At 38.9% G+C, this 25,708-nt stretch overlaps 1 protein-coding gene across 3 annotated transcripts in view; it reads left to right on the top strand.

Moving 5' to 3' along the window:
• The first annotated feature begins 1,366 nt into the window (after positions 1–1,366).
• kcnt2 (potassium channel, subfamily T, member 2) overlaps positions 1,367–25,708 on the top strand; it is a 57,060-nt gene continuing 32,718 nt past the window's right edge. For all 3 annotated transcript variants that reach the window (XM_048163477.1, XM_048163476.1, XM_048163478.1), the window contains exons 1-11: positions 1,367–1,983; positions 2,474–2,550; positions 3,821–3,920; positions 4,192–4,236; positions 4,334–4,382; positions 4,563–4,622; positions 4,775–4,849; positions 5,093–5,176; positions 5,352–5,446; positions 12,741–12,921; positions 15,221–15,385. In XM_048163477.1, the coding sequence (XP_048019434.1) occupies positions 1,895–1,983; positions 2,474–2,550; positions 3,821–3,920; positions 4,192–4,236; positions 4,334–4,382; positions 4,563–4,622; positions 4,775–4,849; positions 5,093–5,176; positions 5,352–5,446; positions 12,741–12,921; positions 15,221–15,385 (1,020 nt within the window). In that variant the 5' untranslated portion in view covers positions 1,367–1,894. The remainder of the gene's footprint in view (positions 1,984–2,473; positions 2,551–3,820; positions 3,921–4,191; positions 4,237–4,333; positions 4,383–4,562; positions 4,623–4,774; positions 4,850–5,092; positions 5,177–5,351; positions 5,447–12,740; positions 12,922–15,220; positions 15,386–25,708) is intronic.

Genomic DNA, 25,708 nt, shown 5'->3' on the forward strand with positions numbered 1-25,708 from the left:
ATATGCTCATTATTTCACTTTAGTTGAGCATAAAGACAAAAACCTTTTAGTCAAATGTAAGCTGTGTCTTTCTGGTTCGAAGGTCCTATCTACTGCGATAAACAGCAACTCCAATCTGTCGAAAGCACCTTCAGAAACGTTATTCATTTAAGCCATTAGTTGACTAATCACATTTATATTAATTTAATTTCTCAAATAGCCTACCGGAGAGAATAAACCATAATAATGATCGTAATATAGGCTATAGCGCACGCATAAAACTTGCCATAAAGAACCGACAAAATTAATGATTCTGAATGTAACCAAAACAGCAAGGAGACATTTTAATTGTTTATTAATAAAGTAATGTTTTCTGAATCAGTGTCGGCTGCGAAGATGAAGTTAACATTGCTGTCTCTCATCATCTCCGCATACTGGACGCGCTTAGAGAGAACATGCACTATTCATTTGGATTAAGCTACGTAATGAGAGTAGCCTATTTCTTTTCGTTTTTAGATATTTCAAGCTTTCTATAGATATATTTCTCATGTATGTGAGGCAAGCAGTCGCTGAGTTTCGGTTCATTTAGCCTATAAGTCGCGCTCCAGTTCACGCGCCAGTGTTCGCGCCCGCGCCTGCCATGATTATATTGTCTGCTATATTTGCTTCTTATTTATTAAATCCAGGCAATTGGTTGATGAAACATTGACTAAAATTAAGATACAATTTTTACAAAACAAAATTCACTTTAAAGAAAGGCTTTCAACAAAACAAAACTTAATGAAGTGTTTAAAATCATGTCTGACCCACTCCATGTCTCCCGATATATTGCACATCTTATGATGCATCTTACTCATGCTGTTCACTTTTCATAATCAAGTAAATTAATTTAAAACATAACATAGGACTATTTAAACATAAATATGAAACTACATTTTCTTTAATGGCTACCAACTGGTATTGTACAGTACAGATAAATTTCATAAGCAAGAGCGGATCATGAGTCACGAGTCGGATCAAGAATAATTTTTTCTTAGACTTATACATATAGACTTATACATTTTTTTAAAGTAACGCAATAGTTACTTTCCCTGGTAATTAGTTACTTTTCTAATGATGTAACTCAGTTACTAACTCCGTTACTATTTGTGAGAAGTAACTAGTAACTATAACTAATTACTTTTTAAAGTAACGTGCCCAACACTGATATATATACACACACACACACACACACACACACACACACACACACACATTGCTTTACTCTAAACTTTTCCACGGAACCCCTAGCACTCCCTTGTGGCCTATTGTGATATTATCAGTTCAGGAGCAGTGTTGAAGCCAGAATGATATTTCAGATGCTACATTTCAAGCCGTCACAGGGAAATCTAGTTAGTTTGTAGTTACTCGCCTTTAATGTCTTATAAACTAAAGACATATATTTGTTAGATAATTTAATTACATTAATAATAAGGTTGAATGGTTGCGTGACTACGCTTCGTTCGCGTAGTTGTGAAGTGTATTTCAGTGTGGCCACATAGTTCGTTCCTTTGAACTGTTTTAATTTTAAACATGCGCAAAAATATTTGGCCGATGCTTTAATGTCTATAAGCGCTTAATTTTAAGATGCAGTGACAACATAATCGTACATGAGTCGCTGAGACGCTGATGCTGAGGACAAGCCGCTGACATAATGACATCAATATTTAGTCACTGAGTGTCTATCAGCCACACTTACCAGATGTGAGCGTTTACCCTCGTGCTGAAGAGAGACAAAGGGAGCGAAACAGGAATCGCACTTTGATATTATTTTGCAGCTAAACAATTGGAAAAAGTCAAAGACAAAAAAAACCCGTGGGCTTATATGACGTTGTAGTGCTGATCTTGTACGGAGTTTTTGAGCTTTTGGAGTAACATGGCTGATGGTGAAAACGAAGTGGCATCCCTTAAACACAGATTCAGGGATTTATTGCTTCGAGAGCAGACACGGCAAAACGATACCAAGTAAGTGCATGAAATGTCTTTATATTTTTTAAGACCATTTGAACCAACACACAAAACCACTGCTAGAGAAAACAAGCATTAATGTAGGCTAATTGTAGTTTGACCAATATAGTAGTTACTAAGATAAATGGCCTTGTGACAAATGTGTAATAAAATTAGTCTTGCTCTCACCTGTATTTAAAATATTTATTGATGGTGTGTAAAACAGGAGACTGACTGTAATAACTCCAGTCTGATGAAGTGCAACCAGTGGTGGAAATAGCTGAGATTCATTGGGGTGAACCAAATTGGGGTCATATATTCCAAAGGATGCAGAAAATCCTACTATATTTTATATGTGATATTTGCTGAAAACCATCTACATTTTGAACTGGAACTCCATCACACTCTCTCCCTGGACTCATCATATTGTAAAAAGAATTTTATTGATGGAAAACAATCATTTCTTTTGTTTCATCATTTATTCTCATCCATGTGTTTTGGTGCATAGGGTGCAGGTTGACTTCTTCAGTGAGAATAGTTTCAAAGAACGCCTCCAGTTTTACTTCATCAAAAACCAACGATCGAGTATGTCTGTTTTTTATTTCCTTATAAAAATCACAAATGTTAAAATTAAATTTCTTGTTTACATAATCAAGTAAATTCAACACATTATGAAAAAAAGAAATATTTTGAAAATGAACTTTTTTTTGGTCCAGTATATATATATATATATATATATATATATATATATATATATATATATATATATATACAGGGCTTGACATTAACACCCGCCAACCCGCCAAATGCGGGTAGATTTCCGCTGTGGCGGGTAAGACAGCCACTCCCACTAGCCACTTTGGCGGGTTGAATATAATTTTTAGCCTACAGCCATATGAAATGTAGCTAAGCTCGTCGTATCACAAAATTACAATTCAGTCACAGTTCTTTATCGATTAACTTGCGGTTAGTGAAGGCGGGATAGGCGGAATCGCGCTGAATGGCACACAACAGAAGCGCTCGCGTGCGCGCTCTCTCTGTCGCACGCGATCAGTTCTCCTTGCGCCTGAATACACGCACACACAGATGTCAAAATGCATCGTGTGAAGTAGCCCATCTCGCGTGAATACAGTCGGTTATGGCTTAAGTGGACGTAAACAGGTGGGTAAAAACTGGATGTGTATGACGTCCATGCATTCAGCAGCACCCAAATAAATACCTGTATGTCATTAACGTTAATCAAACATCATAAAATGTTTAAAAAAAAAAAATGTATACATGCTAAATAAACATATCTGAAAAAAAAGATTTTTTTTTAAAAAAATTACTATTTGTAATTTTGCTTCTTTGTTCTTTTTATGTAGCCTAACAAAAATAGCCTAACTGTACATTCCAGCTGATATATACAATGTATAGTCTTGATTTGGGTGGTCAGTCTACATTTGTAAGTTTGATTTTAAATCTTGTAAATCAAGTAAAATGACTCAAAATCTAGTAATTTAAGCATGCCAAAGTCAACTTTAATCATATAAAATGTAATTTCCCAAAAGCAAAATTGTGGCCAGTGAAAATGCTGAGTGGCTAGTAACTTTGGAAAACCACTAGCCACAGTGGCTGGTGAGCAAAAAAGTTAATGTCAAGCCCTGTATATATATATATATATATATATATATATATATATATTATGTTTGTCTCACTTGTTGAGTGCATATGAAACTTCTTTTGTACTACTTTGTCTAAAATGGTTTATAACCACAATTTTTATTCCAAAAATCAAGTTTATTTCACTTGTTGAGTGCATATGACACTTATTTTGTGTCTAAAATGGTTTATAGACTCTATTTTTCTTCTTCAGGTCTCAGGGTGCGAGTGTTTTATCTTTCGCTCGAGGTGTTAAGCTGCATTTTGTATATATTAAGAGTGCTGTTTGACTCGGGAGAACATCAACACACATGGTAGATATTTTTTATTATTTGATGGACAAAAACTATGACAGGAAAGCTCATCTTTAGTCATATGAGATGGTTTCCTTTAGATTCTTTGCTATCACTCACTTGATACATAATGTATTTTTGATGATGCTTAAAGGACTCTGAGAAACAGAAATAGGCTGAAAAACTCTGATCATAAAGGCACTACAGTCTGTAAATTTCTATGCAGTTTATACTGCTATAAAATGACAGTTCCATAATGATATCTGCTTCAAAATAATGTTTCTCCTCATAGCTTGGGCTGCCCATACAAAAATTATACCCTGCTTGAAATCAACTGGTATGTATTTCCAAACAAACCGAAAACAAGAAATTCAACATAAAATTGCTCAGATTCATTCATTTGCACCATGTTAATAACCCTTTATTGTTACCAGGGCCTCAATTATTTGGGTTGAACGAGATCACACGCTTTGGACTGTACAGGTAGTCCTGCAGATAAATTTCATAATATCTAAAATTTTTAGATTCTTCTCAATATTTTATGATGATTTTGTGAAAGGTTTGTGCAATGGAGCCGATATAAGGTTATTAATTACTATTGGTATTTAATGTAATTAATTGATGTATTTAATGGATGTTTTAACAAATAGCTATTTTCTTTAGGTGTCTGTTGCAGTCATATGTTTATTCATAAGAATCCTGCTGACATATCTACGATACAAGGTATACATTTTTAGTATTTTCCATGTCAGTTTACAAGAAGCATCATCTAAACAATGAAGCTGAAAACAAAAAACAATCTGCTGGTATTTCCCTGCAAGTATTGATACAATCTGTGTTAATTCTGTTTGTTTATGGTCTTTCTAATGGTCTAGGGAAACATATTGCAGCAGGTACTTCAAATAGCATTTATGTTGGAAATGATTGACACAGTGCCCTTTGTGATTGGAGTAAGTATATATAATTGGAAAATTGTTGACATACAACATACAACTGACAATAATAGTCCTGTGATGTTGGTACTGCCACAACTGAACACAATTCTTTTCTATCTAAAGTTGTAGGCCTATTCAATTTAATGCATAATCCATTAATGTTCATCTGGTGTTTTATTATTAGTGTTGTTTACAGGCATGTACTATATCTTATATTGTGTTCTGTGAAATATTAATGGGTAGTCTTTGTTGTAACAGATTTTTTATACTCCTCTACGGAACCTCTTCATCCCTGTGTTTCTGAACTGTTGGCTGGCAAAACGTTCATTGGAAAGCATGGTTGTGAGTATCTTTTTGAAGAAAGTATAGACATTCATTTTGTTGGCATACTGTTGGAAATTGATCTTGACTATTTGTCTGCCTGTTGAAGATGGCATTAAAGAAACAGGTAAGCCAAAACTTAAAATATACAATATACTCAATATAATTCCATCATGTTTTTCTCTATGGCTCTCAGAATGATCTTCATCGTGCCATTCACCGGACACAGTCAGCCATGTTCAATCAGGTCCTCATCCTCATCTCCACCATTGTCTGCCTCATTTTCACTTTGTGAGTCAGTTCATGTACACTCACATACAAGGCACATACACATAAACAGTCTAGACCACAAACTGCATGTCAAACAGGATTTCCCAACAACTGTGTCTTCTGGTCTTAATCAGTGTTTTCCTGTTTGCTCTCATTTGACAAAGACTGAAGCATTAGATGTGCATCTCTGTTTCAATGTCAGAAACAGATTGAATTGCAGCTCATTTTTCTCATTTCTGCTTTTAGAGGCAGGAGCACTTACTCACCACAAATGTGCTTGTCCATCTATGTTAATATCCTTATTAATCCCTGGTGTGTTGCCAGAGTAATTGTAAAATACCCTTGTACAGTGGCCTGAAAAGTGATTGAACAGGCTGTAATACACTACATGACTTTTCAAATCTGAACGTATTTAAAATGCCAGGCATTATAAACTTGGCGACTTTGTTTACCGAGCAAAACTGGACATCATGCACTAAATGACTGAGGATCACAGAACCGACTTTCAAGTCGTTCAGATCACAACAAACTCGCACAAAAGCGTGCACCTTATTGCTAGGACATGCATGAGAAATGAATGATAGGATGAATAAATACAATCAGTGTTGGGGGTAACACATTACAAGTTGTGAGTTATCAGATTACTTTTTTAAGTAACAATTTTTAAGTAATGCATTTAAATTTACAACAAAATATAGTTACTTCTTTCAATTAAGTAATGCAAGTTACTTTGACACCTCTACTGTCCCCATGTTGAGAGAAATCGTGAGTAAGATGCACAGGTGTGTGTGCTCTCTAATCGTGATGGTTATTGTAGATTTAGACTAAATGTCACTTGCACAAACACAGATTCAGTATTCCTCAAAATGATTAAAAACCGTTAGATGCAAACTCACAAACCTACAATAATTATTTTGAATAACACATATACATTATGTATTTAATATCACGGTAACACTTTACAATAAGGTTCATTTGTTGACATTAGTTAAGGTATTAACTAACATGAACTAACATTTGTTACTGTATTTGTTAATCTTTGTTAACTTTAGTTAATAAAAATTCAGCGGTTCATAGTTTGTTCATGTTACTTCACAGTGCATTAACTAATGTACAACTCTTGATTTTAATAATGTATTGGTAAATGTTGAAATTAATGTTAACAAAGATGAATAAATGCTGTTGAAGTACAGTTCATTATAATGAATATAGTTAACATGAACCTTATTGTAAAGTGTTACCAATCTCACTTTATTGACCAATGCCTTTGCTTCAGACATTTGGTGATCCAATTAAACCATACTAATAAGCAAATATTACTTAATTTGTGTTTCATTTTTTTGTTGTTATTGCTGAAGAGTGTTAAACTTTGTTCTCCTGCATCCTATTGTTCTGCACGGCAGCACAGCTGAAAGGTTTGTTTGAGCTGCGCCCTCTACTGTACAGGTGTAGAGGGCGCAGCGCATTCTTCTTATTAAAAAAACACACAAGTAAGCCCAGAAAAGGTGAGAAAAAGTAACACAAAAGTAATGTAATGCATTACTTTCCATAAAAAGTAACTAACACAAATAAGTTACTTTTTATGGAGTAACGCAATATTGTAACTTATTACTTTTAAAAATAACTTTCCCTAACACTGAAAACAATATACATTCTAAAATCAGCTCAAAATATCAAACATGAAAACTTTCGACTGGATGGAATGTTAGCCTGAAGATAAAAAAAATCAGGGTTAGTGTCCATCATACACCACATGATTATCTCTGATATCTGTCAACTCCGACTGCCCAAATTCTGCAGACTTATCTACAAATCTCTGACTTTCTGCAAGTAGTGTCAACGCATCAAGACCAAAAATCGAGTAAAAGTCATGTAGTGTATTTCAGCTTTAAAGGGTTAGTTCACCCAAAAATGAAAATTTTGTCATTTATTACTCACCCTCATGTCGTTCCACACCCGTAAGACCTTAGTAAACTTTGGAACGCAAATTAAGATATTTTCATTGAAATCGATGGCTCAGTGAGACCTGCTTAGCCAGCAGTGACATTTCCTCTCTCAAGATCCATAAAGGTACTAAAAACATATATAAATCAGTTCATGTGAGTATAGTGGTTCAATATTAATATTATAAAGCGACGAGAATATTTTTGGTGCGCCAAAAAAACAAAATAATGACTTATATAGTGATGGCCGATTTCAAAACACTGCTTCAGAAGCTTCGGAGCATAACGAATCAGTGTGTCGAATCAGCGGTTCGGAGTGATTTCAGAGGTTTGACACGCAATCCGAATCATGATTCGACACAACAGATTCATAAAGCTGGCTATGCAGGCCTCACGGAGCCATCGGATTTCAACAAAAATATCTTAATTTGTGTTCCGAAGATTAACAAAGGTCTTACGGGTGTGGAACGGCATGAGGGTGTGTAATACATGACATTAAGCTACACTTTAAAATGTTTCAATGTTCAAAATGAAGACAAAACATATTGGAACATGTTTACAGTTAATATGATGAAGTATACCTGTGGTTATTCTAAGACATCCATGTTATGACAACTTGAGGCAAATCATGTTAGGACAATTCATACCTCCACTAAAAATACCACCTCTGAAAAAAAGTTCAGAGAAAAGGTCTAGCATCCTTTGTTTTTCTGATGACGTACTGCAGATTAGCTGCTATAGACCTCAATATATATTATCTGCTATAGTTGTCAAAATATTGGAGTTTTTTCTTTCATCTCAGGACTAAAGCAATATACTAATTGCTCTGTGGTTAAGTGTTCATCATTAGAAACCCACAGACAGCACTACATGATCACCATTGCACTGCCAGTAAGTGCATCACAAAGCTTTTAGAGGAGATTTTTACAAGCTGTTTGCTCATAGACTTGGTGTCATTTGGAGAGCTAATGCAAACAGAGTCAGAGCAAAAGATGAGTTCTCATTTCCTGATCCCATCACTTCATGACCATTTGCCACATCAGTCAATGTTTTTACCCAGAAATTGAGCTTGCATATCTCACATCTCTCCATAAGGCATTTTTTTCTGTGCATCATGCATGTAAAATGTCCCATGCTCAATTCACACACATTATGGCCATCATGCTGTTCAAAAAATGTTCTGCTTTTGCTGATTTTGTCTCTTTGTAAAGCTCATAAATAACCATGAAACATCAAAATGTGTGATTCATTTTAAATTCTACGTATGGTCAATCATGAATACAGAAAATTATTTTTGCAACAACTATGAAATCTTTATAGAAGAAAAAGTGGCACTGCTTTTCAGTAGTGACTTGCTGAAATTAATTAAAAGCAAAACCTGACTGCGTTGCAAAAAAAAAAAAAAAAAGTGCTTCATTCATATATATGCAGAATATTTAAAGAAATAGGACAGCAAAATGAGTGTTTTATTGCGGCATGATTTATGCAGGAGTGTGTTGCAGTGAATATTTTAATTACCTTCCATAATGAATAAGAATGGTACAGTATACATATACTCACCGGCCACTTGATTAGGTACACCTTGCTAGTACCGGGTTGGATCACCTTTTGCCTTCAGAACTGCCTTAATTCTTTATGGCACAGATTTAACAAGGTGCCGGGAACATTCCTCAGATACACTGCCCTCCAAAAGTTTGGAAACACCCCTGGCAAAGTGTGGTTTTGGACAATATCAGCATAAATCCTTATCATTTTTTGGTGCAAATGCATAACAGTAACTTGACATTATCATTGAAGACCAGCAATAATAATAATGAATGAATAAATTTTCATTACATAATAATGGCACATGTCAATGGCACTGGTTTAAACTTGGCCCAGGTTTGTAAAAGATTTTTGGGTCAGCACACCTTAATAGCTTAAACGATTGATTGCCAATTAAGTTTAGAATACAATGAACCAATTAGAGCCCAGTTTAGGTCAGATAGCTGCTAATGGTGGATATTTTGATGAATTGAAAAGTTTTTTTCTATGTATAAACTGTTTATATAATAAAATATGTTTTTGTAGTTTGTGTTGTCCCTTATCAGTGCAAAATTATCACAAATTAAAAAGGATTGATGCCAATATTGTCCAAAACCCCACTTTTCTAGGGCGTTTCCAAACTTTTGGAGGACAGTGTATTTTGGGGATGGAGATGGTCAAGTCAAGTCAAGTCACCTTTATTTATATAGCGCTTTTACAATGTAGATTGTGTCAAAGCAGCTTTACATTGATAACTGGTACATTATTTTGGCTGCACAGCAGCTCTTAAAGAATAGTGTCAATGCAGGCAGATCAAAGCACTGTTGAATATCAAATGTCAAGTCAAATGTCAAGTGTCCCCAACTAAGCAAGCCAAAAGTGACAGTGGCAAGGAACCCAAACTCCAACAGGTGACATCAGGTGGCAAACAAGTGGCAAATAACCTTAGGAGAAACCAGGCTTAGTCGGGGGGCCAGTTCTCCTCTGGCGAACAGTGCTTTGTATGACTCAGGTTGCTATCATAAATCTGATAGGATCGCAACATTGAAAGTATTTATTTCAGTTCCATCCAATTGAGGATCGTATTCATCACGCCGGTATGGATGGTTGTTGAGGAGCTGTGCCACTGGTTGTTGTGTCGATGAGGCCTTCACAGTGGATGATCTAGTTGACTCAATCTCTGCTGATACTTCAGGGCTGCGTTGTGGTCGTGTCGTGGCGCTGGTCCTTGGTCTCACCTGGATACGGCCTGGATCCGGATGACTACGGTAAACCTTTGGGATAAACAGAAAGACTAATATTAGCGTAGATGCCATTCTTCTTCCGATGTAACGAGTACATCTGGTGTTATAGGAAGTGTTCCCGATTCCGGCTGACCTAATTTATGCAGCCTAATAATCCTTTAACGGATTTGAAAATATAAATTGATAATGTATTATGTGTATGCCAGGTTAAAGAGATGCGTTTTTAGTCTAGATTTAAACTGACAGAGTGTGTCTGCTTCCCGAACAATGCTAGGAAGATTGTTCCAGAGTTTAGGTGCCAAATAGGAGAAGGATCTACCGCCTGCAGTTGATTTTGGTATTCTAGGTATTATCAGCAGGCCTGAATTCTGAGATCGCTATAGACGTGAAGGACTATAATGCTTTAAGAGCTCGCTCAGGTACTGAGGAGCTAAACCATTTAGTGCTTTGTAAGTAATTAGCAAGATTTTAAAATCTATACGATGTTTAACAGGAAGCCAGTGCAGTGACGACAGACCTGGGCTAATATGGTCATACTTCCTAGTTCTAGTAAGAACTCTAGCTGCTGCATTTTGTACGAGCTGTAGTTTATTTATCAAGCGAGCGGAACAACCACCCAGTAGAGCGTTACAGTAATCTAGCCTTGAGGTCATGAACTCATGAACTAACTGTTCTGCATTGAGATCATATGTCGTAGTTTAGATATATTTTAAGATGGAAGAATGCGGTTTTAAAGATGCTAGAAACATGGTCTTCAAATGAAAGATTGGTATCAAAGAGCACACCCAGGTTCCTAACTGATGAGGAAGACTTAACAGAGCAGCCATCAAGTGTTAGACAGTATTCTATGTTATTACGTGAAGAAGTTTTGGTCCGAAAATTAGAATCTCTGTTTTTTCTGAATTTAGTAGTAGGAAATTACTGGTCATCTAATTTTTTATATCAGCTATGCATTCCATTAATTTAGTGAATTGGTAAGTTTCGTCAGGGCGTGAAGAAATCTAGAGCTGAGTATCATCAGCGTAACAGTGAAAACTAACGCCATGCTTCCTAATGATATCTCCTAAGGGTAGTATGTACAGAGTGAAAAGCAACGGTCCATATTGAACTTGTGATCGATATGACATACCAAGAAAGGTCATCATCAATACTCAGGTAGGCTGTGGCATATAAACAGTGCTCAGTTGGTAGCAAGGGGCCCAAAGTGTGCCAAGAAAATATCTCCCAGACCATTACACCACCAGCAGCAGGCTGAACTATTGATACAAGGCAGGATGGATCCATGCTTTCATGTTGTTTACGCCAAATTCTGACCCTCCTATCTAAATGTTGCAGCAGAATTTGAAACTCATCAGGCCAGGCAGCGTGTTTCCAATCATCTTTTGTCAAATTTTGGTGAGCCTGTGTGAATTATAGTCTCAGTTTCCTGTTCTTAGACCCAGTCTTGTCTTCTGCTGCTGTAGCCCATCTACTTCAAGGTTCGACATGTTGTGCATTCAGAGATGCTCTTCCGCAAACCTTGATTGTAACGAGTGTTCATTTGAGTTATTATTGCCTTTCTAACAGATCAAACCAGTCAGGCAATTCTCCTTTGATCCCTGACATCAACGAGGGATTTTCACCCTCAGAGCTTGCTGCTCACTGGATATTTTCTCTTTTTCGGACCATATTCTCTAAAGTCTAGAGATGGTCCCCAGTAGATCAGCAGTTTCTGAAATACCCAGACCAACTTATCTGGCAACAACAACCATGCCAATTCAAGCCACTTAAATCACCTTTCTTCCCCATTCTGATGCTCAGTTTGAACTTCAGGAGATTGTCTTGACCATGGCTGTGTCCAAAAGTGCCCCCTAGGGTACTATTTGAGGGGGCAGCAATTTGTAGTGGTGTCCGAAACCATAGTGGACGTTATTGAGTGTACTCATTCAATTTCACAATGCACCGCAATAACGTGTGTACAACCGATGTACACTCAATGGCTAGACTAGAGAATACCCATAATGTACCCATAATACTGTGAGGGTCAAGCCAAATTAATTCTCGTGTCTCGCCAGAAAATGGCACCCACAGGTGAATCTTCCATCCATTTTCCAAACCATGGGTACAGTGTAATATCATACAGGTATAAATTCCTTTTTTTATTGATTTCAAGTTAAATCTTTTCATTACTGCTCGAGCTTCTAGTTTGCTAAGTTTCAAATGATTATTAAACAGCAAGCACAAACTATGCAAAAGCGGTAACCCTTCTGGCGCACTAAGTGTCTGAATTGGCTTACTTGTTTTCATTCACTCCTTCAAGTGGACTAGTGGAGAAATGTAGGGAATAGTGATAGGGGTGATTTCAAACACAGCTCATAGCTACATGCCTAAATGCATTGAGTTGCTGCCATGTGATTGGCTGATTAGATATTTGCATTAATGAGCAGTTGAACAGGTGTACCTAATAAAGTGGCCGGTGAGTGTATATTAATAGTTTAACAATAATTAATATATTAATACATATATTATTGTAGCAGTCCCCGATTTTCTGCACACTTAACAAAGACTTCTTTGTGTTGTTTACTTTTGTTCGATTTATTTCAAAACTTTTCCACCTCTCTCCAGCATTTGTGGAGTTGAGCATTTGCAGCGTGCTGGAGACAAACTCTCAGTTTTTGAGTCTTTCTACTTCTGCATCGTGACCTTCTCTACAGTGGGGTTTGGAGATGTTGTTCCCAATATCTGGCCCTCCAAGTTACTTGTGGTTATTATGATATTTGTCGCTTTAATGGTCCTTCCTATCCAGGTAAGCTTGCCTTTGATACTATACTTTAAGATGATGCTTTATTAACAAAGTTCGGGAGGAACACGTTCAAATGATCTACCCAATCAGCACGAGAGGAGGCCTATATTTACATAGCCAACCCACCTATGTTCCTTGACAGTTTTTCTGCATCCCTCTGCCACCTCTCGGCTGGTTCCTATCTCAGCCAGGGATACGAGGGGAGTTCTCTAGGTTCGGGCCACATTCCGAGCTTGGAGTCCTCCCCTCGGCCAACACGCATACGCGTATACCCTTTTATCTGATTATTTGTAAGTATCAACTTATGAAATAGGGTTTTTCAAAAATTTTGATGCCAGTATGATGATCCTCTTGCATAGAAATATAAATATAATTCTAAAATATAATGGCAGAGACTGTATATACTTTTACTGGATAAAACACACAGCTGGCGCATCCATTTGTAACTTGAACGGTAACACTTTACAATAATGTTTATTAGTTAACATTAGTTAACTACATCAGTTCACATGAACTAATACTGAACTGCACTTATACAGCACTTATTCATTTTTGTTCATGTTAATTTCAACATTTACTAATACATTATTAAAATCTTGTTAACATTAGTTAATGCACTATGAACTAACATGAACAACGAACAACTGTATTTTCATTAACTAATTTTAACAAAGATTAGTAAATACAGTAACAAATGTATTGCTCATGGTTAGTTCATGTTAGTTAATACATTAACTAATGCTTAACTAATAAACCTTATTGTAAAGTGTTACCACTTGAATATACGAGGCTTCAAGTTATTTTATCTGTACAAAAAGTATCTATACAAAAACTCTGTCCTGAGTAAGATATTTTTCATAAAAGACATGTGTTTACACATAATCCATAAGACAAAAAAAAAAAAAAAATTAGCTGAATTTATTAAAATGACCCAGTTCAAAAGTTTGTGAACCATTGATTCTTAATACTTTGTGTGGTTACCTGGATGATCTACAACTGTTTTTTTGTTGTGTGATGGTTGTTCATGAGTCCCTTGTTTATTCTGAGCAGTTAAACTGAGCTCTGTTCTTCAGAAAAAATCTCCAGGTCCCAAAAATTCTTCAGTTTTCCATCATCTTTTGCATATTTGAACCCTTTACAACAGTGACTGAATGATTTTCAGATCCATCTTTTCACGTGAAGGACAACTGAGGGACTCAAACACAACTATTAAAAAAAGTAGATGCATCGTGCTTCAGAGAGAAAACACGATGCATTAAGAGTCGGGGGTGAAAACTTTTGAACAGGATAAGGAGCTCCAGGTTTCATTTAGCTTCAGAGAGAAAACACGATGCATTAAGAGTCGGGAGTGAAATCTTTTGAACAGGATAAGGAGCTCCAGGTTTCATTTAGTACTGCCCTTCGGAAGCAACAGAAAATACTTGCATGTTTCCCGGAAGACAAATTAAATACAATTTACCTTGATCTTCAAATTCTAAATGTTTTCACCCCCCATCTATTAATGCATCATGTTTTTTTCTGGAGCATCAGTGAATGTTTGAACCTTTTTTAAAAGTTGTGTTTGAGTCCCTCAGTTGTCCTCAGTGTGAAAAGATTTCAAAATCATTCAGTCACTGCTGTAAAGGGTTCAAAAATGCAAAAAAATGCTGGAAAACTGAAGAATCTGCAGGACCTGAAGATTTTTTCTGAAGAACAGAGCTCAGTTTAACTGCTCAGGACAAACAAGGGACTCATGAACAACCATCACAAAACAAAAAAGCAGTCGTAGATCATCAGGTAACCACACACAGTATTAAGAACCAATGGTTCACATACTTATGAATGGGGTTATTTTAATAAATTCAGCTATTTTTTTGTCTTGTGGATTATATGTAAACATCTTTTATGTAAAATATCTTACTCAGGACAGTACTAAATAAAAAATAACATGCATTTTGTATTATCTCCCTTATTTTGTTAAAATTATTAACATTTTCACAGATTCTGCAAGTGGTTCACATACTTTTTCTTGCAACTGTATGTTAAAACTTTTTTAAAATATTACATTTTTAATTATTTTTTTATTACAACACAAAACTATATTCATTTTTTCTTACTATCAAAATCTAGTGCTGTTAATAGAATAAAATAATCACAGTAAATCTCATGAAATGGGGCAGTCTCCTCAGAAGGCTTCACAATGTTAATGCACTTAACATTTCCTAGATGCATCTCACAGCAATAATCTACAGCCAATTATGTCAAAAAAATGAGAGATAATGTTATGCATTATGGTGTTTTCTCTGTGGTTTGATCACTCTAGTTTGAGGATCTCGCCTACTTGTGGATGGAGCGGCAGAAGTCAGGAGGAGATTACAGCAGACAGAGAGCAGAAACTGAGAAACATGTGGTGTTGTGCGTCAGTTCAATCAAAACCGACCTGCTGATGGATTTCCTAAATGAGTTTTATGCCCACCCCATACTTCAGGTACAACAAAAAATGATAAAAAACAGAATTATCATTACAGCTCAAAGGTACAGTAACACTCAGTTACAATGGTCTTTTTTTAGCAGCTATTCAAATACTTTATTGTTATTGTCACTGTCCTTACTGTTATTATAGAACTCCCTAGAACTGCTGTAGGCCTTATATGCATATATATATATATATATATATATATATATATATATATATATATATATATATAGTTTCAGTTTGCTTCATTTATTTAGTTCAAGGGGTCACTTTATCATTTACAATCCTGATTCCAAAAAAGTTGGGACACTGTACAAATTGTGAATAAAAACAGAATGCAATGATGTGGAAGTTTCAAATTTCAATATTTTATTCAGAATACAACATAGATGACATATCAAATGTTTAAACTGAGAAAATGTATCATTTTAAGGGAAAAATAAGTTGATCTTAAATTTCATGGCATTAACACATCTCAAAAAAGTTGGGACAAGGCCATCCCCTCTTCTTTTTATAACAGTCTGCAAACGTCTGGGGACTGAGGAGACAAGTTGCTCAAGTTTAGGAATAGGAATGTTGTCCCATTCTTGTCTAATACAGGCTTCTAGTTGCTCAACTGTCTTAGGTCTTCTTTGTCGCATCTTCCTCTTTATGATGCGCCAAATGTTTTCTATGGGTGAAAGATCTGGACTGCAGGCTGGCCATTTCAGTACCCGGATCCTTCTTCTACGCAGCCATGATGTTGTAATTGATGCAGTATGTGTTCTGGCATTGTCATGTTGGGAAATGCAAGGTCTTCCCTGAAAGAGACGACGTCTGGATGGGAGCATATGTTGTTCTAGAACTTGGATATACCTTTCAGCATTGATGGTGCTTTTCCAGATGTGTAAGCTGCCCATGCCACACGCACTCATGCAACCCCATACCATCAGAGATGCAGGCTTCTGAACTGAGCGCTGATAACAACTTGGTTTGTCCTTGTCCTCTTTAGTCCGGATGACATGGTGTCCCAGTTTTCCAAAAAGAACTTCAAATTTTTTAACCACAGAACAGTTTTCCACTTTGCCACAGTCCATTTGTGACCCGCTCTGGCGAAATGAGTCGGAAGTCGCCATCCTGTTAGACTAGCGCTTCAGACAGTCCTTCAAACTGAAGTTTTCGTGATGATTTATAGTTTATGTACTGTTTTGATTTCGGTAATTACATCTAGAAAGGTAAAAGCATTGATGGCATCTATAAAAGAGATATATGAAAGCGAAACGAAAGTCCAGTGAGGAGGACGCATGAGAGGAGACCGCGTTTAATTGGTATGTGTATACTGTACTGCATTTACTTTGATCGTGAAAGTGCCCTTTGCGGTCGCATCGCGGTGCCCCCGTGTTCCCATTTCTCCCGATGTGAGCTCCAGTCCATTACAATTTAGAGCGGTTAAGGCCCGGGTATACTTCATTTCCCGCGAGCCTTTTAAAGAAACTCCTTTGGCCATGAGCGCGGAAAGACGCGTTCGGCGCATGCACACATGCATCGCCTGTGGTCATAACAATTCACCCCCAGCCTGGTTCAATAGCATTTATATATAAAAATGTCTTTGGTCAAATTAAGCTGTAAAATAAATAGTTTATCCCTTTAAATGCAATGGATTTTGAAAGATATCAACAAAAAAACGGGCACAAAACTTAACCACTTAACCATTTTCTCAGGTTTTCAATTAGAAAAAGAGGGCAGACGACCATAATTCAAATGGGTATCTTTAAAACCATTCAAGGTATGACTTTGACTAGGATATCATTTTAAAGCTTATTGTCTCATCTTTCCATTGATACCAAAATCTCAATTTAGAAATTTGGGTCACTGTGACTCATTTTGCTGGATCAGGTCACATTTTAAATGAGCCTTGGACCAGAGAAAACGCCTGCGCTTCTGGATCATGTTTAGATATGGCTTCTTTTTTGACCTATAGAGTTTTAGCCAGCGACAGCGAATGGCACGGTGGGTTGTGTTCACTGACAATGTTTTCTGGAAGTATTCCTGAGCCCGTGTTGTGATTTCCATTACAGTAGCATTCCTGTATGTGATGCAGTGCCGTCTAAGGGCCCGAAGATCACGGGCATCCAGTATGGTTTTCCGGCCTTGACCCTTACGCACAGAGATTGTTCCAGATTCTCTGAATCTTTGGATGATATTATGCACTGTAGATGATGATAACTTCAAACTCTTTGCAATTTTTCTCTGAGAAACTCCTTTCTGATATTGCTCCACTATTTTTCACCGCAGCATTGGGGGAGTTGGTGATCCTCTGCCCATCTTGACTGTACTGCCCCCTTGTGGGGAGAGTTATTTGTGTTTTTGAGTTTCTTGTGTTTTGTCCACGCAGAGCTACCGTAGTTCAGTTATTCTCCTAACCTTCCTACAGCAAGTCAGACTCCAGAGTGTTTAAGTCTGTAAATCACTATTTTGGTCCCTAAAAATATCTGTCTGTAAGTATTTGTTTGATAGTGATCTTTGCTTCCATTAGATGCCAAATTTAGTCATTTTACCATGTTTTCTATTTGTAATTTGTAAGAAAATATGTGGCGCTAGTACTGTTAGCTTCCCTATGGCATTTTCCATGTATGTTAGCATCGTGCTAATCGCTTGCTAATGAGATCGTTTTTTGAGGGTTTTAGTTTATTCTAAGCTACTTATTTTATATTTGCATTGTCTATTCACCCTATTGAGATTGTAATATGCATTATTTTTGTTTCTGTATGTTGCAGTTTTACAGTCTTTCCAGTAATACACACTAAACGAGCAAGATGCTTCCTGGTTCTTTATTGGAGACTGTTAGCTATCTGTAAAGCTAGTTCACACACACTAGTAAAGACAGAATAGTAAAAAGACAAATGGAAGGTCAGCCAAAAGTCGATACAGAAGACAACACTGCTGTCCCTGACCACCAAAGTACAGTCAGCAACGTTGGTGACCGGTGGGAAACAAGATCGAACTGTTCCAACATCTCACGTGCCAGTCAGCGGTCTCATGCCAGTCAGAGCTCAAGTGCCAGTCAGCGGTCTCATGCCAGTCAGAGGTCACGTGCCAGTCAATGGTCCACCACAAGCATTTTGGCAGCAAAAGCACGTGCTAAAGCAGCTGCCGCTCAAGCACAGGCATCATACGCTGAAAGAGAAGCGGAGGTGATAAAGGAACAAGCCCATATTGAAGCTGAAGCTGCAAAAAGAAAGCAGAGCTCAGAGCTGACCTCCTCAAACTGCGTCTACAGAGTGCGGCTGCAGCCGCCAACGCCGAAGCAGAGGTCCTGGAGGCAGCAGCCGAGGAAGAAGGTGGAGATACCTGGTTTCCAAAAAACAGCGACAACGTTGTTCAGCCCATACCAGTTCCGCCTCCGACGGCTAATATCCACTTTGAGTCCGCACAAGCTACCACGTTAGTGCTTCCAGCAGCTCAGCGAGTAAAGTACAATGATGATTTTGTGCAAAATAAAGTCAAAGAGCACAGCATACAAAACAGTGAGATTAGTGAATATGGGTTTCAACAGCTACCAGTGACGCATTCCTCACAGTATGGCATCACCAGTGGAGCAGATTGTTCTTATGCCAAAAGCTCGTTCAAAAATGCCTTTTTCGCATCTCACTCATGCCATCCAACCCCAGTTACTACTGACCGCAGTTTCCAGCCACACTCCAATCAGTCCGCCCCTTCCCAGCCAAGGCTATCGTCTCCACTCCCTGTTGTTAGTGCAAACGAGTCCAATTCCCCAATCACATCAGACTTAGCTAAATATTTAGTTCGTAGGGAGTTGGTTAGCTCAGGGCTTTTGACGTTTGATGATAAGCCTGAAAATTACTGGGCTTGGAAGGCATCCTTTTTGAACGCTATTGCAGGACTCTATTTATCCCCAAGAGAGGAGTTGGATCTCCTCTGCAAGTGGTTAGGCCCCAAATCATCTGAGCAAGCAAAACGATTAAGGGCTGTATACACCTATGATGCCACAGCTGGTGTCAAAATGGTGTGGCAAAGACTGGAGGACAGCTATGGGTCCCCTGAAGCGATAGAGAATGCTCTCCTGAAAAAGTTGGAAGATTTTCCCAAAATCACAAACAGAGAAAATCACAAGTTGAGGGAGCTAGGTGATCTCATCTCTGAACTTGATGCTGCACGTGTAGATGGTCTCCTACCTGGCCTGAGTTACTTAGATACGTCCCGGGGCATCACTCCTATTGTTCAAAAACTCCCATTCCACCTCCAAGAGAAATGGATTACTTCAGCATCCTACTACAAAGAGCAACACCATGCTTCCTACCCACCATTCCCTGTTTTCGTGAAGTTTGTGTGCGACAAAGCTAAAACCCTCAGTGACCCAAGCTTTGCCCCCTTGCTCTCTACTGGTTGCCCAAGTGTTTACAGGCCTGAAAGACTGAACAAACCCAACTTCAAATCGGCAGTATCTGTTCGAAAAACTGAAATAACTGCTCCAAAGGGCTATTGTGACCATTCTGAAAAAAAAATGGTTGAACCAGATAAGCTGTGCCCACTCCACAACAAACCACACTCCCTCCGCAAGTGTCGTGGTTTCAGAGCAAAGACCTTGGATGAGAGAAAGGCCATTCTGAAGGAAAAGAACATTTGTTATAAGTGCTGTTCCTCTGTCGACCACATGGCAAAAGACTGTGACATGAGTGTACATTGCAATGAGTGTAAAAGCGATCACCACACCACCGCGCTGCACCCTGGACCAGCACCCTGGAAAACAGAAGCTCCAGGCTCTGCAGCCCCAGATGGGCATGGCGGGGAGCAATCAGAAAGTCCTATGCAAGCCATTGTGTCCAAATGTACAGAGATCTGTGGAAAAGGTAATAGCTCACGCTCATGCTCCAAAATCTGTCTAGTAAACATTTATCCTGCTGGACACAAAGAGAAAGCAGTGAAAGCCTATGCTGTGTTAGACGAGCAAAGCAATAGGTCTTTAGCAAAGACAGAATTCTTTGAGATCTTTAACGTTAACACAGGCACCAAAGTTTACACGTTGAAAACCTGCTCAGGTGTAAGTGAGACAAGGGCACGCCAAGCTGACGGTTTCATTGTTGAGTCTCTCGACGGCAACACGAGCGTCCGGCTTCCCACATTAATCGAGTGCAACATGCTCCCAGATGATCGGTCAGAGATCCCGACACCGGAGGTCGCAAAACACCACACTCACCTCAAGCATCTGGTAGACAAGATTCCAGATTTGGACCCTAATGCTTCAATACTGGTCCTCCTCGGACGAGATATATCACGAGTGCACAAGGTCAGAGAACACTACAATGGCCCCCACAATGCTCCGTACGCCCAGCGCCTTGACCTTGGCTGGGTCATAATAGGAGAGGTCTGCCTTGGGGGTGCTCATGTGCCTAGCAAAGTCAGTGTTTACCGCACAACAGTGTTGGGCAACGGGCGCACATCTCTTTTGGACTCTTGCCCCAACTCATTCCATGTCAAAGAAAAGGTCCTGAGCACTTACTCCCCATTTAACTCTTTGAACATGACCAGCTTGATTGATATAGACGAAAACGACTGTCTCACTAACAAATTGTTCATGAGAACTCCACATGATGACAAACCCGCCATGTCAGTGGATGATGAACTCTTCCTGGAGATCATGGATGAGCAAATGTTTATGGATGAGTCCAACAGCTGGGTGGCGCCACTACCCTTCAAAACAAACAGGCACAGACTACCCAACAACCGAGACCAAGCAGTCAAACGTCTCAATTCACTGCTTCGTGTGCTTGACAAAAAGCCCCACATGAAAGAACATTTCTTGAACTTTATGCAGAAAATGTTTGAGTCAGGACATGCAGAACCCGTCCTGCCACTCGACAAAGACCAAGAGTGTTGGTACCTACCGTTTTTTGGTGTCTACCATCCTCGCAAACCTAACCAGATACGTGTAGTATTTGACTCTAGTGCCACTCATAAAGACACGTCTCTGAACGATGTTTTGTTGAGCGGCCCAGACATGAACAACACACTTATTGGGGTCCTCTTGCGTTTCCGCAAAGAACCTGTGGCAATCACTGCGGACATAGAGCAAATGTTCTATTGTTTTGTCATTCGTGAGGACCACCGCGACTTTGTGCGTTTCCTGTGGTACGAAGGTAACGATCCCACAAAGGCCATCAGAGAGTACAGGATGACTGTACACGTGTTTGGAAATAGCCCATCTCCCGCCATAGCAATATATGGCCTCCGGAGGGCGGCTCTGGCTACACAAGATGAGTACAGTGATGAGGCCATACAGTTTGTTCTTAAAAACTTTTACGTTGACGACGGACTGGCTTCCTTTCCTTCAGTTTCCAATGCCATCCAAACTCTGAAAAGCACCAAGGAAATGCTTGCAGACTCTAACATTCGCTTGCACAAAATAGCCTCCAACAGCCCAGATGTAATGGAAGCGTTTCCATCTGAAGAACGTGCAAAGGAACTGAAAAACCTTGACCTTGGTGCAGAGCCCCTGCCCTTACAGAGAAGTTTGGGGCTTAACTGGGATTTGCAAAATGACTGTTTCACCTTCCTTGTGTCAAGAGAAGACAAGCCATTCACAAGAAGGGGCATTCTTTCTGCTGTTAACAGCTTCTATGATCCCCTTGGGTTTGCAGCCCCCATTATCATGCAAGGCAAGGCTCTCATCAGAGAATTGTGCTCAGAGAACTGTGAATGGGATACTCCACTGCCAGCAGAAAAAGAGGCACAATGGAAATCTTGGAGAAACTCGCTTGTTGACCTTGAAAAACTACAAATTCCTAGACAGTATGTGAACACGTCACTGCAATCGACCTGTCAAAGAGAGCTGTGTGTCTTTGCAGACGCTTCTACATCAGCCATATCAGCGGTTGCGTACCTTCGAGCCATAGACAGCGAAGGTCACATCCACGTAGGCTTCTGCATGGGCAAGTCCAAATTAGCTCCTAGACAAGTCCACACTGTACCTCGCTTGGAGCTATGCGCTTCAGTTCTGGCGGTGGAGCTGGCAGACATGCTACTATATGAACTTGACATAGAAATACACAAAGTGAAATACTACACTGATAGCCGAGTAGTCTTAGGCTACATCTACAACACCAGCCATAGGTTCTATGTCTACGTCGCCAACCGTGTTGCTCGCATCAGAAAGTCATCTGAACCCAGTCAGTGGCACTTTTTGAGCACGGAAAGCAATCCTGCCGATCATGGAACACGACATGTGCCGGCTTCACTACTGAGTTCTACCAATTGGTTTACTGGTCCCGACTTCTTGAGGAAAAGTGATGGAGAGTGTACTGTGCAACCAAACAACTTTCAACTTGTTGAACCTGCCACAGACATTGAAGTCCGCCCACAAGTCTCAACATTTGCAACTACTACTGCAATAAAATCGCTCGGCTCACAGAGGTTTGAGCGCTTCTCCAGTTGGAAACGTCTTACACAAGCTATCGCCAAACTCATTGGAAAGGTCAGATCTATCTCAAAAGCTCCTGATTCAAATGAATCAAAGATGGACGCTCTAACACAAGCAAAATTAGTTATTGTACGAACTGTTCAAGGCGAGACATTTGAAAAGGAAATAAAAACTTTGAACAGAGGAGAGGACATACTAAAACACAGTTCACTGAAGAATCTCAATGTGTTTTTGGACAAAGAAGGACTGGTGCGAGTAGGAGGACGTGTGACTTCTGCTGAAATTACTCAAGAACAAAGCCAGCCCATCGTTATTCCAAAGAAGCATCACATTGCCGCTTTGCTGGTTCAGTTCTACCACGAACAGGTTGTGCACCAAGGTAGACACATCACAGAAGGAGCCATCAGGTCTGCTGGACTGTGGATCCTTGGAGGAAAAAGGTTGGTGACAAATCTTCTCAACAAATGTACAACTTGTCGCAGGTTAAGAGGAAATGTACAACAACAAAAGATGGCAGACATTCCAGCTGATCGTCTCATTCAAACTCCTCCTTTTACACATGTTGGAGTGGATATATTTGGTCCATGGAACATCAGTATCCGCCGGACAAGAGGTGGAGTGTTAGAGAACAAACGCTGGGCAGTAATGTTTACCTGTTTAGTCACACGAGCAGTTCACATCGAGGTAGTTGAGTCTCTCTCAACTTCAAGTTTCATAAATGCTCTCAGAAGGTTCCTGGCCATAAGAGGCCCCACCAAGCTCTTTCGATCAGATTGTGGAACGAATTTTGTTGGAGCGTGCAAAGAGCTTCAGATAAGTTCAGAAGACCCAGAGCTTCACTCCTTCCTCAAAAATGAGACGTGCACTTGGAAGTTTAACCCACCTCACTCCTCTCACATGGGAGGGGTGTGGGAGAGAATGATCGGAGTGGCCCGACGTATTTTGGACGCTATGCTGCTGAAAGTTCACTCTCCAAATCTGACTCATGAAGTACTTGTGACGCTCATGGCAGAGGTAACAGCCATAATGAATGGTCGTCCATTAGTACCCGTGTCATCCGATCCTCAGCAACCTGACTTGTTGACTCCAAGCGCCCTTCTCACTCAGAAAATCTGTCCCGTCTCTATTCCACCTGGAGACTTTGATCCTAAGGATTTGTACCGTAAGCAATGGAAACAGGTGCAAAGTCTTGCCAACTCATTCTGGAAAAGATGGCGAGAAGAGTATCTTGCTACCCTTCAACCAAGAAGAAAATGGCAAGCAGATCAACCAAACTTAGCCATTGGTGACGTTGTTCTCCTTAAGGACACTCAGGTCAAAAGAAACGAATGGCCTACTGGACTTATTGTGGCCATTTATCCTGGTCGAGATAAAAGAGTACGTAAAGTAGATGTACGAATAATTAAAGAAGGTACAGCTAAGGTGTACACAAGACCTATTTCGGAAATTGTGTTGTTAGTTAAAGGTTAATAGTGTTATAGCAGTATACCAGGCGGGGAGTGTACTGCCCCCTTGTGGGGAGAGTTATTTGTGTTTTTGAGTTTCTTGTGTTTTGTCCACGCAGAGCTACCGTAGTTCAGTTATTCTCCTAACCTTCCTACAGCAAGTCAGACTCCAGAGTGTTTAAGTCTGTAAATCACTATTTTGGTCCCTAAAAATATCTGTCTGTAAGTATTTGTTTGATAGTGATCTTTGCTTCCATTAGATGCCAAATTTAGTCATTTTACCATGTTTTCTATTTGTAATTTGTAAGAAAATATGTGGCGCTAGTACTGTTAGCTTCCCTATGGCATTTTCCATGTATGTTAGCATTGTGCTAATCGCTTGCTAATGAGATCGTTTTTTGAGGGTTTTAGTTTATTCTAAGCTACTTATTTTATATTTGCATTGTCTATTCACCCTATTGAGATTGTAATATGCATTATTTTTGTTTCTGTATGTTGCAGTTTTACAGTCTTTCCAGTAATACACACTAAACGAGCAAGATGCTTCCTGGTTCTTTATTGGAGACTGTTAGCTATCTGTAAAGCTAGTTCACACACACTAGTAAAGACAGAATATTGACTTCTGAGAGACGCTGCCACTCTGAGAGGCTCTTTTTATACCCAATCAGGCCAATTGACTTAATAAGTTGAAAATTGGTCCTCCAGCTGTTCCTTATATGTACATTTAACTTTTCCGGCCTCTTATTGCTACCTGTCCCAACTTTTTTGGAATGTATAGCTCTCATGAAATCCAAAATGAGCCAATATTTGGCATGACATTTCAAAATGTCTCACTTTCAACATTTGTTATCTATATTCTATTGTGAATAAAATATAAGTTTATGAGATTTGTAAGTTATTGCATTCCTTTTTTATTCACAATTTGTACAGTGTCCCAACTTTTTTGGAATCAGGTTTGTACTTTATAACTTTGATTTGCCTCTGCAGGTATTGTAGTAATTGGACAGCCTACATTTAAGATGAAATAATAAGAAAAGTATTCAATTTAGAGACTTACTTTAGCTCTGCAATCTTCACTTTATGAATTAAAGTATGTTAAGTAAGTAATAAACTCTTAACCCAGTTTATTGTTCATTGAGTACTATTAGTATGCCATTCATGGGTTTATCTCCCTAAAAAGTGTAAACATTGAGCCCCCTGGGCATAATTTAAAACACTGAGAGTGGTCCGCTCAGATCCGTCAATTTCTTTTACATTTTATTGAAAGTAGCCTACTTTTACCTTTTGAGACATGCCTTCAAAAGCACACATAAGAGCTGTATTGTATTGCAAAATATGCTTTATTTTTAGTGTGACAGAAACTACATACTTCACCTTCAAGCAATGTCAGTACACACCCTGCTGAAAAATCCAGCATTGCTGGTCACCAGTATAAGATATATATGGCATACATGGGATACTGATTTGTTGGTC

Source organism: Megalobrama amblycephala, linkage group LG17, assembly GCF_018812025.1.
Source record: "Megalobrama amblycephala isolate DHTTF-2021 linkage group LG17, ASM1881202v1, whole genome shotgun sequence".
Classification (NCBI taxonomy): Eukaryota; Metazoa; Chordata; class Actinopteri; order Cypriniformes; family Xenocyprididae; genus Megalobrama; species Megalobrama amblycephala.